This window comes from Durio zibethinus, chromosome 18 (genome assembly GCF_047325235.1).
Source record: "Durio zibethinus cultivar Kanyao isolate XHJ-2024 chromosome 18, ASM4732523v1, whole genome shotgun sequence".
NCBI classification, from domain to species: Eukaryota; Viridiplantae; Streptophyta; class Magnoliopsida; order Malvales; family Malvaceae; genus Durio; species Durio zibethinus.
In genome coordinates, this window is record NC_143179.1 from 2,977,476 (window position 1) to 2,991,513 (window position 14,038).

Genomic DNA, 14,038 nt, shown 5'->3' on the forward strand with positions numbered 1-14,038 from the left:
CATCAACGTAGTCGATTTAACATTGCCATATACAATAAACAAAACCAGTAGTTGAATCATATGCTTTCCAAATGTTGACATGTTAATTAATCCGAATTTAAAAGTGAACTGATAAAAAAATTAATTTTGTGCAATTAATACTACAAATTAAAAAATATATATTTGAATTCAAATTTAATTTAACTAATTTGTACAAGTAAAATCATATTTAAAATGTAATATTTAATAAATTTAAAATTTAAATCTCAATATTTATAATTTTTTTTATCTTTTTTATAGGTATATATATTTAATGTCTCATATTCAAACATTTAGAATTATTTTAGCATTTCTCTTTCAAATTTGGGATACATTACGAGTTGTCAGTCACTGTCCAAAGTAACTTTGCTATCCAAATTTCTCTATATTCTGACCATATCATCATAGAGGGGACAATTATTTACTTGCTGAAGCAAAACTTGGAAAAGGAAAATTGATGCAACCTTTGGTTGTAAATATTCTGATTGACTGTAGTATTTCTTTCCTTTCTCTACTTTTTGTAACGCATGAAAACCAGAAGATCATTTCGTAGGACTGAGACATCAAAAGCAGATAATGAAGACTTTCTTTCTCCTGAAATGGGTGTTTGATTCCGTCAGTGACTTCACTTTAGACGGCACCTAAAAGCAAGTACCAAAATCCATGAGAAAGGTTAGGGAAAAAGCTGTCAGTCCCTAGGCCCTGGGGTCCAGGAACATCCACATTTTGTCCCCCTTTTTTTTTTTTTTTTTTTTCCAGTATATCCGAATTCTATGGTTACTCTAACTCTTTCACTCTTTTCAAGTACTTAAAAATTTAGATGTGATAATTTAAAATATGAATATAATTTATATCTCTTTCTCTATTTTTTGTGAGTTTGGAAAGTTCACTAGTCTTTTGTTTTGTCTTACCGCAGAAGAGAGGAGAGGTTGATATGAATCAGGAATCAAGCTATCAGATGAGAATAGTAGGAATGGAATTGAAGTGCCTGCCAAAGGATGGGGTTCGGAAACGATAAAAACAAAGGTACTGGGGTTGATTATATACGGTATCTTTACCACTATTTTTTAAGTTTTAAAGAATTAAATTGGCATTGGGGTTGATGCATCCCTTTTGGTCAACCCTGAAAAGCCCTTGTATTTGATGATTTCATGACAAAAATCACCTTACTAAGAATTGTGAACCATATATTGATAAGGGAAATGATATTTTTATTTTCCAGCATGAAAGTGATTGAATGTGCAGCATTCACGCAATGAGATCTAATCTCATTTATGTTCGACACTGCTGGGTAGATTTATTATTGGTTCCTAATTTTTGAAATTCACCCTCTGGCACCATTTATGTCTACACTTAAAAACACATTCAAGTCTTCTGCTTCCCTATCTCTCTCTCACCTTCTGGTTTCTACTCCTCTCTCTCCCTCACTCCCTCTCTTCCTTTTGACTTGCAGCTTCTGATGCAGTAAAAGGAAACAAATGTCAGCAAATCCTACAAACTCACATGATACTTAGCTTAAAGTTTAATTTTTTTTCTATTGTTATAGGCATTAAGGGTGGTTTTTTTTTGGTAGTCCCAGATGGGATCCCTGCTAGCATATGATTCCAGCCTAAAGTTTCAATCTTGGTAAGTTCTGTCAATCCCTCTCTCTAGAAACACAATGGACAGGATTTTCCATGAAATCAAGCAAAGAAGCTTGCTTTCTCCGTCAGAGCAGCCATATTACTTCCCTCAATCACCAGCATTACTGCCTGCACCGCAAAATTTGCAATCTGATAGTTTCAATTTGAATAACAAGGTTAGTCCAAGTATATTACTCGTCATTATAATCCTAGCTACCATTTTCTTTGTTTCTGGTTTGCTTCACCTTTTAGTTAGATTTCTTTGGAGAACTCCCAATAGAGCCCCGGAAGATATAGACAACGTGACTGCTCGTCAAGGGCAGTTGCAACAACTATTCCATCTCCATGATGCTGGCGTTGATCAATCTTTTATAGATACTCTCCCTGTTTTTCACTACAAAGCCATTATAGGAGTAAAGAACCCATTTGATTGTGCTATTTGCCTGTGTGAATTTGAGCCTGAAGACAAGCTTAGGTTGCTACCAAAATGCAGCCATGCCTTCCACATGGAGTGTATTGACACTTGGCTTTTGTCTCATTCCACATGTCCTTTATGTAGAGCTAGCTTACTCCCTGATTTCTCTCCAAATAATAGTTCACCCATTGTTCTTGTTCTTGAATCTGGGAGTGAGAGCTCAAGAGAGATTTTCACTGATAGAGAAGGTGTTCTAGGCAGAACCAGCTCAGTTCTGAGATCAAATTCCCATCTGGGTCTTTGTGGAGACACTGAATTGGGGTCATCCCAGCGTAAATCATGTGAAATCCTGGAAAAAGAGGAAGCCAACCCAACAGTAGTGGGGGATTCTGGGGAAAAAGTTGTGCCTGTTAGGCTAGGAAAGTTTAGGAATGTTGATGTCGGTGAAGGTAGCAGTTGTAATAATGTGGATGCTAGGAGGTGTTTCTCTATGGGGTCTTTTGAGTATGTAATGGATGAGAATTCTTTCTTGCAAGTGCCAATAAGAACCCCTATGAAGAAACCATCAAGCAAGAAGACTTCTTTGCCATTGACACCTGGTCACTTCCCAGCAATGTCTGAATGTGATTGTGAATCAAGAAGAGGGTTCAATGGTTTTGAAATTATGAGAAACTTTGAAACTAATGGGAGTACTAGCACTAGTGACAACAATTGCAAGGCCATTGGTAAGCGCAAGAAAGAAAGCTTCTCAATATCGAAAATTTGGCTTCACGGGAAGAAGGACAAGCAAAATTTTGCAGAGAACTCAACAAGGAGGGCCTTTTCATTTCGGTTTCCGCTGCATCAGAATGTTGCTGCTTCTGCTGCTACTGATGATAGCAAGAAGGTGAAGAATGGTATTGCTGGTGCCAGGGATACTGTTTCTGAGATAGACTCGGGCAGTTGGGGTAATGCAGGGAGTGAATTTGGTTGTGATGAGGAAAATCAGAGCTGCTATAGCTTAGATTCACAAGCTAAAACACCATCTTTTGCAAGGAGGACTCTGCTTTGGCTAGCTGGGAAACAAAACAAGGTTGTTCACTCATCCTTTACACCAAAGATCTAGTTTCTTATTTCTTCCCTTGCATTCTTTTTCTAGAAAAAGTGCTCTTTGATTCCTTCATTTGGAAGGCAAAATTGGCTGATCCTGTAGTAGGAAAAAGAAAGAAAAAAGTAAGAAGAGGAACAGAAAAAAAGGGTTCTATTGAAAGAAATTCCGGCATAAATTTTTTGTTGTCCAAATTGATCATTTCTTCATAGTTTGACTGCTTTCTTTTGTCTGTTTCAAGGTCTGCTAGGGTTTTCATTTTCTTCTGGGTTCCAGATAGGAAACAGAAATTATTGTTCTTGAAATAACAAAATTGACTTGTCTTGGAACAAATTTGGTATTGTGTTATTGGATTTTTTTTCAAAGGAACTCTGTAATTGGACCGACATTTTCTTTTTCCTATACTATTTTCTTTGTGGGGTTCGGTTCCTGGAGATTAAATCATTGTATTTCCTATTCTGTCACGGGTAGTTGTGGAGAATGAGTAGCTTCAGATTTTTTTTTTTTTTATGGTGCTGATAAATTAGTTTTCGACATATGTTTTTTTTTTTTTTTTTTTTTTAATAATTTAGCTGTAGGAGGTTTCCTAGCTTTATTCAGTACATTTTCTCTTCTAGTCGGTCCAAGCATATTTATTTATGTCAAATTTAAAGAATTTATGAGACATTATCTTCCCAAGTATATGGTCCATATGTTCATGTTCATGGATGTCATTTTTAGGCTACTTCTCTTTTTCTTTGTTTTTCCTTATAGCCTAAGATATTACCAGCATAATGCCATAAACCTAGATTGTCTATTCATACCACTATATATTTCTTCAACCACCGGAATTAAGCCCCAATGTGAAATCTAGTTTTTATTCTTAGTAACCTTCCTTTAATGCTGAATGCAACCTGTAATCTAATCTCAAAGGCGAAAAAGCATGCGCTTGGGGACGGGGCAGCTGCATACTTCTTTGAATAATCAATTCCTTTCTTTTTCCGGTTTGTTGTTAGGTAACGGCCATCAGTGGCCAATTGGCCATCAGATTATGTGAAAATGAAATTAATAAGACTTGACAACTTTTAAATGGTTTGAACTTTGAATTTGCGTCAGTCAAAGAGAAAATAGGAAAGCAAAAAAGAAAAAAAATCTATCCATTTTCTTATTCATATAGCTGAATGAAGAAGATGTTTATATTCGTGCCATAATGATTTATAAATTTTGAAATTTAAATATAAATTTATTGAATATTATATTTTAAAAATAATTGTATGAAACAATTAAATTAAATCTTTGATTCATAATTTTTCATTATTCAACATGATTATTTTCTTAAAAAAATCAGATTTAAGTTTCGAAGGATAGTTCTAATAAGGAAACAAGAAAAAAAAAGGACCAAAATTAAGGTAGAGCCAAACGAATATGAAAGCATAGCAGTAGAAATTTGCCACGACTTCTTACAGGCTGTTGCATTTAATATAGGCAAAAAAAAATAAAACTCGCCAGCTAAAGATTGCAGCGATCGAGGGAAAGTAAACATTAATGGCTGACGTTAAAAAGGTCAGGGAAACCGTTGGAGGGGCATTTTCTAGCATTTTTAGGACACCTAACACCTTTCCTTGTGAAATGTCTTATTGTACAACTGTGGATTCTATCGAGTCATTGCATCCATAAATTTGCCAGACTGTTACATAATTCCAATCCAAAATAAGGTGGGAGAAACGTTCATATAGTAATTAGCCCAAAAATAAAGAAACCAGCCCAAAAAAATGTCTCTCGTATTTCTCAAAAATCAATGTTGTTGCGATTTTGCCTTTTTGAGTTTTGGTCGTATAAATCCAACTTTGGAGATTCGCATTTGGGCTTAAGCATGTACAAAATCCAGGATTGTTGCATCAAGATTCAAGATCCTGTGAGTAACGTGAATTGGTCCAAAAAATAAACCCATTGCCTTGCTTTTTGTTTTTGTTTTTATTTTTTTTTATAAAATTATAAATATAAAACAAATTACAATATAATTAAATAGTATATTATATAAAAATCATTGAATTAAATCAATCAAACCAACAAATTAACATATAATTGAATAAATTTAGCATAAAATAAAATAAAATTTACATGCAATTAAACTTGAACTTAAAAATTCTAAAAGTTCTTGTTGAATAATGTGATTATGTTTTGTGTAAGACTTTTTGAATTTAATCTTTATAAAAAGATAAAATTTATCACTTAATTTGAGGTAATAAATTAAAGTTATTATTGTCATTTTATATATAATTGTTAATTATTATTTATATACTCGTGTATATATTTTATTTTGTCCAGATATTTGAATATTATTAGACTTAGAATTTGATATTAGGCTTTAAATTATAAAATTAGATTTTAAACTCAAATTAAAGGATCCAAAAGAGTTTTTATTCATTTTATTTTTATTTTTATTAAGTCAAAGTCAAAAAAATAGAAAAAAAGAGAGAAGAATCGAAAAAAACGTGATAAAAATTTTGGAAAGATCGGAGTTGTGAAATTTTCTTGAAGATCTAAGAATCATCGAAAACTTGAATTTGGAATACTTAGGTGTCAATCTAGTGCAAGAAGGAAAGGTGATCTTTAATAAAATCAAATCGAAATCTTGAAAGATTCAATTGCTTTACAATTTTCCACAAATTATAGGTCTTAAGTCATCATAAAAGGAGACCCAGTTTAAAGGTTCGAGGGACGAAGTAGTTTAGAAATCGAGCAACAAGAACCAGGGGATCAATCATAGAAGAGAGCAACCGAGCTTTAAAAAGGAAATCTAAATCTCGAAACAACCCAGAAAAGAGAGGTGAAGGCAACACAGTAACAACATGGGGAAGCCAAAAATCGAAACACAATTAAGAAGGAAGCAATCAGAGACAATTCATACAATACAGATGAGGCAATATAGCAATTCTAGCAGTAAGTCCAAAATCAATAAGAATCAATTGTACAGTGGATACATAACAATCTCTCACTTGCACTCAACTTGTGATGAATTATTTACTTTGAATAGAAAGTTTCATAATTTTATCTTATAAAAAATATTTCATAAGTATGTGTTTAAATTTTTACTTATTTATTATAACAAATTTTTAATAGCATCTTGGTATCGGATTAGAGTATAATAATCTCTCTCTATTTAAGCTTGACATCTCATTAAACCTACTCAAAGCATATGCAGAAACATAAAATCATACAAAAAGAATTATATAATTAAAATCACAATATTTATTGTGATTTTAGAGCTAGTTTTTATCACGTAACATTTAATTATTACATGATTTTAAAAATGACTCTTACAACATAACATTTAGTTTATTTGATTAGTAACCGTTCTAATATCATTTATGAAAATTTACACGTAATTTCGAGATATCGTCCGTTTTAATCTAAAGATTTTATGATTTTATTTCATAAAAAATATCTAACAAAAATGAATTTAACTTTTTATTTATATATCATAATAAATCTTCAAAACATCACGACACGTGTGACAATCCCAGAGCCAGTTAATGCAAACAATCAATAATTAAGAACAATAAGCAACCATAAGATACACAGAAAAAGAAAAAAGCAATCATGGACAAGCAATAGAAAGCCAATTGAGATGTAAACAATCATAAACCTAACAACAGACCCAGAAACACTAACCTAAACGGCTAAACCTAGAGAAAACAATTCAACAGAAGCAATTCAACAGGAAAAAGCTCAATTTGACAATCACAATCAAACACAATAAGAGAATCAACAAGCACAATAGTCCTGTAATCAATTTGGCAAACAGAGAGCTATATCAAGAGTTAATATGCAGTAATTCTTTGGAAGGTTTAGGTTTGAAGTATTTGGGAGTTGTTGGCACTTCTTTTCGAGGTTTTAAAATAGAAGAAGAAACCCTTGAGTGGTTGAATGGTAGAAAACTATGATGTTATAGGGTAGGAGTTTGGATTTCTTCAATCTAAGCTTTGGGTTTTCTTCAAAGTTTAGGACCATGGTAGGTAGAGGAAGAACTAAGGAGGTGTTTTCAACAGTGTAGTAGGTGGTCGACAAATGGAGATAGGCAGCAAATGAAGTGGACGATAGTGGTTTTTGGGTAAGGACAGTGGCTGTCTGTTGAAGGTTGAGAATTTTGAGAGAGAAGCTCTCGAGTAGAAAGAAGAAAAAGAAAATGATGAGAGAAGAAAAGGAAAGAGAAAGAAAGAGACGGCTACACATGATGGAGGACTTGATGTTAGTTTGTTGTTGAAAATTGGGTTTAATTGTCGGTTTCTGAGTTTTGTAATTTTTTGGTTGAGTTTTGAAGAGAGATGTTGGAGTAGTTGAAGCCACAGAGAGAACGCAAATTTGGTTTTTAAACATTAATAAAACGATGTCATTTTGGGTCACAAGAGGATAGAGACCTAGACCAAGACCAGGATGATGAGCTGACCGAGATCCAATATATTTGTAAGGGTTTTTTCTTGTATCTTTATTCTATTTTTATTTATTTATTGATTTTATTTTGTTTTTTTTTATTTTTTTTCATTTTATTTTGTTATTTTAATTCCTTTTAATTTTCATTTAACTTTGATTTAATTTAAAAAATTAAAAAAAGAAAAGAAAATTTTGATTTTGTAAAATTTGAAAATTATAAATATGTTTGTATAATTATTTATAAATAATGTTTGTAAAAAAATAAAACAAAAAAAAATATTTTTCATAAAATATTTATTAGGTTTGATGATAAAATCTCTTTAAGTGAATAACGAGTTTATTTTGAATATTATTAAAATAATAAATTTTTTTTTGGTGACAACCTAATTTTTTTTAATATTTAAATATAAAAATTTATAAAAATTGGAAATAAAAATCATTTTAATTAAGGTTTAGACAAGATAAGATAAAACTAATTTGATACCAATTTTAAATATTGTGAAGATGCTAAAATTTTTCTATACGTAATTCACTATTGAACTTAATTTTAAAATTATAAATTAAAATTTATTCATTTAGGACTTTCAAGTTTATAATAATTCTAAAAAAAATAAATTTACTTAAATCGTCAATTACATTTAGATAAAAAATATCGATGACAACTCAAATTGTTTTGTATCTAATGATCATATTTTCGAATTTAAATGTTATGATAACTCATATTAACCTTAGGCAAATAAAACTCGAAGAAAAATGGCATTGGTTGATACTCCTTTCCTCAATTTTTTGTAATATTCGCTCCTGTGATCTAACGCATGTTTCTGAGTTTTTGTCTTAAATTAACATCTAGTTTTATAAATCAAAGTGCAGTTATCGATTTCCTGTTCATTCGCATATAATTATATTATAGTTTCGATAGTTTGCATTATCGAAAAATCAAATTAAAAAAAGGAAGGAATTAGAAAGAAATGAGAAAGCAAGACCATTTTCTTGTCCTTTACATCTCGAATTGTGATGGGTCAAATACTGTCAAAACTTAATGAAATAAGAATATTTCATGATTTTAAAACCACCTAATTAAGGATATAAGCAAGGAAGCATATGGCAACTTTAAACGATCATTCATATTGGGGCTTAAGCAATCCTTTGTTGTTGTTGTTGCACAATCAACAAAGAATAATTGCCACCAAAATCTGCGGATGAAAGTAGGTCTCCAATAATTCCAATCTCTTGAAATTCACTCCATTCTTGGAGACCCGATGTTTGGGGATCTTCACTCTTGTATCGTCTTCCCACAATGATAAGCTGGTAGTCATCCACAATGGATTGAAGAAACGTAGAAGTTTCAGGTCCATCATTTACCTGCTCCTCGACATATCTCACGCATACACTTTCCTTAATCTCCCTCAACATCTCATCATCAAACATTCTGTCAGTCTCAGCTAGGATGGCGCCTAAACTGTTTGTGGCTCTAAGATGAATTACAGTTAGGCTAACACTTTTGTCGTGGGAAAGGCGTTTGGCTAATGCTAGCGCCTCCCTATCATCTTTACCACCCAAAAAGATCACAGCAATGTTGTATGATGAAGAGTCTGATGAAACTTTAGAATTGAAACGTTTTAGATGGCGGCGGCCTTCAATAAGGATTCCTACTGAGCAAGGCGCCCTTTCCAGGATGCTGCAATTTAGGCTCCTTACAGTTTGGTCTTCTGATTCAATGCTTCCGTCAATGTACCATCTCCGGTGAAATGGAAGTATTATAAAGGATGTGAACTTGTCCATGGCGAGGTTGCATATATCCTCGTACATCAAATTTGGTGGAGAAACTGCGGTGAAAACATTCACTGTTACAGCTTCCCAGTTGTCCCGCTCAAACTGATTAAAAGCAAGAACCACGTTCTCAGAGTATGATATTTTGGACAGGGTTTTCGTGTGCTTTTGATGAGTAACGAAAAGTGGTGTGGCTCGCCCGCTAAGCTTAACAAGGTGAAGGACATCAAGAGTAATGGGGCTTTCTCTGGTTGGACAGGAGGCATTAAACATGTTAATGATAGAATTGACATTACCCGGTACATGAATGCAACCAATCACTCGCAACTCCTCATTGAGCTTGGAATGCATGATGCTCCGTTTCTGGTAGCATACATACTTCCTTGATGGATCGTAGAGGCTTTTCACAAATATTGGCACAATGCTTGCTACCAAAATGATGAAAATAGACATGAAAGCAAATATATCCTCAGATATACCCTGAATTTGTTTAAGTGAATGAAAAAAAAGAAAAGCATTAGATACCTTCTTTTGTGTGCATTATTAATTTATCGGAGTAATAGATTATGAAATAGGATAATGTCATGAATGACTCTTAAATTATAGTAAAATATTTAATTTGATACTTAAACTTTAAATTTCTCTAAATACATGAATTATAAATCTATTAACTAATGTAACATTCAAAAAGTTGTTAGTCAAGCACGTATCATCGTTTGAAATTAACAATGTTGAGGATGATTATTATATTAATTAATAGATTTATAGTTCAAACATCAAATTAGATATTTTTAAAGTTCAAATATTATATTGAATATTTTACTATAATTTAAAAGTTATTTGTAATATTAACCCGAAATTAATTATCTAATGAATCAATATGTTTGATACTTCAGATATTCAGAAATTGAAAAAAATGTTTGTTTGGAAACAGGAGATGGAATACATACCCGATTGTCATTCAAGATGCTATAGGAACCCATCTCAACGATACCTTTGGTTATCATTATAAAAGCAAGTGCCAAAGAATCCCTTGTGGGCATGTTAAATAACAAGGGCAGCACCAGAGAGACCCCAAATTTGACAATAAGTGTTACAACTGCAGCAATTGCTTGGTGTCTTGCATATAGGTTGCTCTTTTTGAGGTAAGACAAATCAATCCTCATGCCACATGTAGTAGCAAACAAAGGCAAAAACAACCCTGAAATAATAGGGTCCAACTTTTCGACCAAAGCAGATCCCAATGGGGGTCCGTCTGGCACAGCCAAACCTAGAATAAATGGGCCTAGGAGAAGGAATATATGAAATAATTCCGTAATCCTAGGTGACATCATGAACACCAAAATGACGCAATAAAAGAATACATCTTTTATCTGGCCAGCCGGAGGCGTGCGCCTCACAATCCATTTCATCAGAGGTCGCAGCACAAATACCACCACTAAAACAAAGACTATAGCCAGTCCACAATCCACCAAAACCACTTCTATTCCTTTTTCAAGCCCTATCTTCACCCATTGGCTAATATTCATTAGCACCAATGACACGATGTCACCAATAAGTGCTGCTGATAGTCCTAGCCTGCCAAGTTCCGAATTCAGGATTTTCAACTCACTGAGAAGGCAATGTATGACTGGAAATGAAGTACCGGAATATGTTACTGCAAGAAAGAAAGTTTTGTTTTTAAACAATTCATCTTCTGCGTGAAGGGTCTTAACCGTCATCAAACAAAATATTAAAGGCACCACCACTGTTAGAAAACCAATACATAAGGCCTTCCTTCCAGACTTGTATGCCATGCTCACGTCCATCCTCACCCCACTCAAAAATAAAAAGAATACATATCCCAAGGATGCCAGAGTACCCAGAACCACAATACTGTCCTCTGATATTGTAATCAACGAATGTTGCTTGAAAACCATAGGGCCCAATATTATCCCTGCCTGCATTAACAAAATGTTGACATCCCTTTATCAGGAGAATGATGAACCAATAAAAATGCAAAAGAAAAGAAAAAAAGAGGGAGTAATCGTATGAGAGCATGCGCATACAAGAATCTGGGAGACGAACATTGGCAGTCCCAGATATTTCAGCAGACTATGAATTGTTTGAGTGAGAACAAAGGTGATAACCATCTGGAGATGAAGTCTTGGCGAAGAAAAGTCCATGAGCATTTCTGCATTTTCTTTGTGGTCGAGAAATGCAGACCAGCCTGGAGAGCTAACTTTGGGAGGAAATTTAAGACAGATCTGTTCCGGTCTTTTTGAACCATCCATGCCGGTGGTGTACAAGTTTGAATTATTAAATGCCATCCTATCCTGGCGACCAAGATATTGAAGGGAGTGGAAACGAAAGATATAGAGAGGAGATTGAATTGAAGGAGAAAGGGAATCGAAACCATTGCTTATATCAAGTTTCTTGTTTTTTTTTCAGTTTTATTATTCCTGGTTTCAAATCACGTCGACTAGCACTTGGCCTAACAAGTTCTTGTTATTTCAAACAATCTATGACAAACTGAGATTAATCTTATCACTTAGACCATTGATGTTCACTATTATAGTTAATTCCCAATGGTTAGTCCTTTTTTTTCAACTCGTTTGCTCCAACTAAATTGTCTTGCTTTGACGTAGCAAAATTTTTATTAGTCAATTATCCCATTGATAAAAGTTTTTTAACAATAATTATCCATATCAAGCCAGATTGTTATTAATCAAAACAAACTAACAAGTAACTCTAATTTATACGAGTTACTATTATAAATATTATATTCAAGTGAAAGTCACCATTGATGACATTAATCTGTTTATTAACTGAAATTAAACTTAAAAGTTCAGTTTTAACTAATTATTTATCAGAATGACTTACCAAATAATGTTTAGAGGAAGCTGTCGAATTCGTGAGGCAAGGCGAACTTTTTTTTTAACCCCACAAATAGAGATTCTGTTGTGATTGAACTACTGCAAGTTAAGCCTTTTTTTATTAATCCAATTATTGATGTTCTGTTAAATTGCTTTATATAGATGTCCTGCAGCCACTAAGGGGCTCAATTAGAGGGAGGTGAACATGCCGAGTTTTAGAGCCCATGCAGATTCCAAATAGCAAAACATAGATTGAATGCAAAGATTGACAACTGAAAAAAAAAAAAAATGGAACCTCAAGAATGAAGAATGAAAAAAATGCAAAGTCTAGATTCTTGTTAAACTGATAACTTATTCCAAATCTGCGTAAATACAAGCCAAAATTTCCCCTGCATCTTGTGTAAATACAAGCAATCTCTGTATCGTTTATATACCGTATTTTAAGACTAACAAGAAATAACTAGATACAATTTTGTCAATGTCCATTGCCCACCTACTCAACACAGTATCATTTGCATTTACAAACCAAGCCTCTTTGGTCTTTAGGTAAGTGGAAGAGCCCTACCGCAATCCAGGTAGTGAAACTTGCTGCTTCTCCTTCACCCTCTTCTGTCTCTCCTATTCCTTGCTTTCTCTCTTTGCCTTTGCTTGCATTTTCCACAAATTTTCTTTTTCCTCCTCCATGGAAAATTTCTCTTCCTTCTGTTTTTTTCTTATGAGCAAACAATGTTCTGTTCGTCTCCTTCAAAGAAAAGAACATCGGCCTATTCACCCAGCCGCTGTGGATCCACAGCTTCCAAAGGAAATCCCAAATTATTTTCAGTAGATCATGGCATGTGAGCACGTCATACAGGAAAAGAAAAAAAAAGGGAAGAGATACTGTGAAACAACTGATACTATATGCCTTGGCACGTATGCTGAGTTTCGGCACTAGATGGTGTTTTTTGGATGGAGAATATAAATAATATCCTACAGTTCATAGATTGGTGTAATAAATTTAACAATAAACAATTTACTCTACTAATCACCTATAGTCCTGAATTTCTTACTGCATGATTCATTATCCTTAGTTTAATATTTACATTCAGTATCATTAATAAGTTTATAGTTACAGTTATTATGTGGTTGGATGTTGGAAGATTTATTGATTAAAGTTACAGTCATTCTATCGGCTTTAGGATTTTACAGCATACTTGGTCACAAAGAATTCAGGCAAGTCTCTCTAAAGTATAATATTATGTACTTTGAGTTCACATGCAGTTAAGGATTGCTTATTTTATTTACCTTCTGTTCTGCTATCTTCTAATCATATGTTAACTGTAGGGTTTTCCTCCCTGTGTTTCCCATAAGTTTTATATTCTCTGGATACTCAGTACCAGCACTTGAAGAACGTGGTTCTCAAAATGGTGAACGGAAAAAATCTTCATGCGTTTAAAGCAAATGGCCTTCATAAAAGCAACTTGCTATTGATTACCTTGTAAATATTCCAATGGCTCTCTACCTGAGTTTGGTTCATCAGCTGTATTGATTACCTTGCCAATGCAAACAAAGTGCTTAACTTGTGCCTCTTTATTACAATAGCTTAATTTGCTTGATCATTTCCTTCCTCTCTCTATTTTTTTAACATTGGCTTTATTAGTTAAACTAAATTTCTCTCATTGTTATCCCTTTTATTTTTTCATTATTGCCCTAACCATGAAGTAATTGAAACAAAAAAGATCCTTCAATATGTTGTTTTGTTGGACATTCTGTTTTCTCTTTCACTTGATGCGCAAATCCCAAACTTGCAAGGCAGAGAGGATCTGAGGATGTAATGAACTATATATATGTCTAAAGAAGCTGTGAAAGATAAAAGTGA

At 33.4% G+C, this 14,038-nt stretch overlaps 1 protein-coding gene and 1 pseudogene across 4 annotated transcripts; one reads left to right on the forward strand and one right to left on the reverse strand.

The window, feature by feature from the left end:
- Window positions 1-323: 323 nt before the first annotated feature.
- Window positions 324-4,165, forward strand: LOC111300260 (RING-H2 finger protein ATL13 pseudogene; annotated as a pseudogene). Of its 3 annotated transcripts, none has more exons than XR_016329601.1 (3): window positions 324-690; window positions 935-1,044; window positions 1,472-4,165. The product of XR_016329601.1 is annotated as an RING-H2 finger protein ATL13 pseudogene, transcript variant X2 (transcript). The 3 variants fall into 3 exon arrangements; XR_016329602.1 differs by having other exon boundaries at window positions 1,592-4,165; XR_016329600.1 differs by having other exon boundaries at window positions 935-4,165.
- Window positions 4,166-8,689: 4,524 nt separating this feature from the next.
- On the reverse strand, window positions 8,690-11,671 carry LOC111300261 (cation/H(+) antiporter 4-like). The gene is made up of 3 exons (XM_022895896.2): window positions 11,374-11,671; window positions 10,276-11,265; window positions 8,690-9,805 (listed from the first exon to the last, which is right to left on the reverse strand). The coding sequence occupies exons 1-3, from the start codon at window positions 11,632-11,634 to the stop codon at window positions 8,690-8,692; spliced, it is 2,367 nt and encodes a 788-aa protein (XP_022751631.2). The 5' UTR covers window positions 11,635-11,671.
- Window positions 11,672-14,038: the final 2,367 nt, after the last annotated feature.

Excerpts from the sequence above, each read along its gene's own strand:
- LOC111300261 (XM_022895896.2), bottom strand. The coding sequence starts at position 11,634 with ATGGCATTTAATAATTCAAACTTGTACACCACCGGCATGGATGGTTCA. Across the intron at positions 11,266-11,373 it reads TGTTCGTCTCCCAGATTCTT|GCAGGGATAATATTGGGCCC; the intron begins GTATGCGCATGC and ends TTGTTAATGCAG. Across the intron at positions 9,806-10,275 it reads GCATCTTGAATGACAATCGG|GGTATATCTGAGGATATATT; the intron begins GTATGTATTCCA and ends AAACAAATTCAG.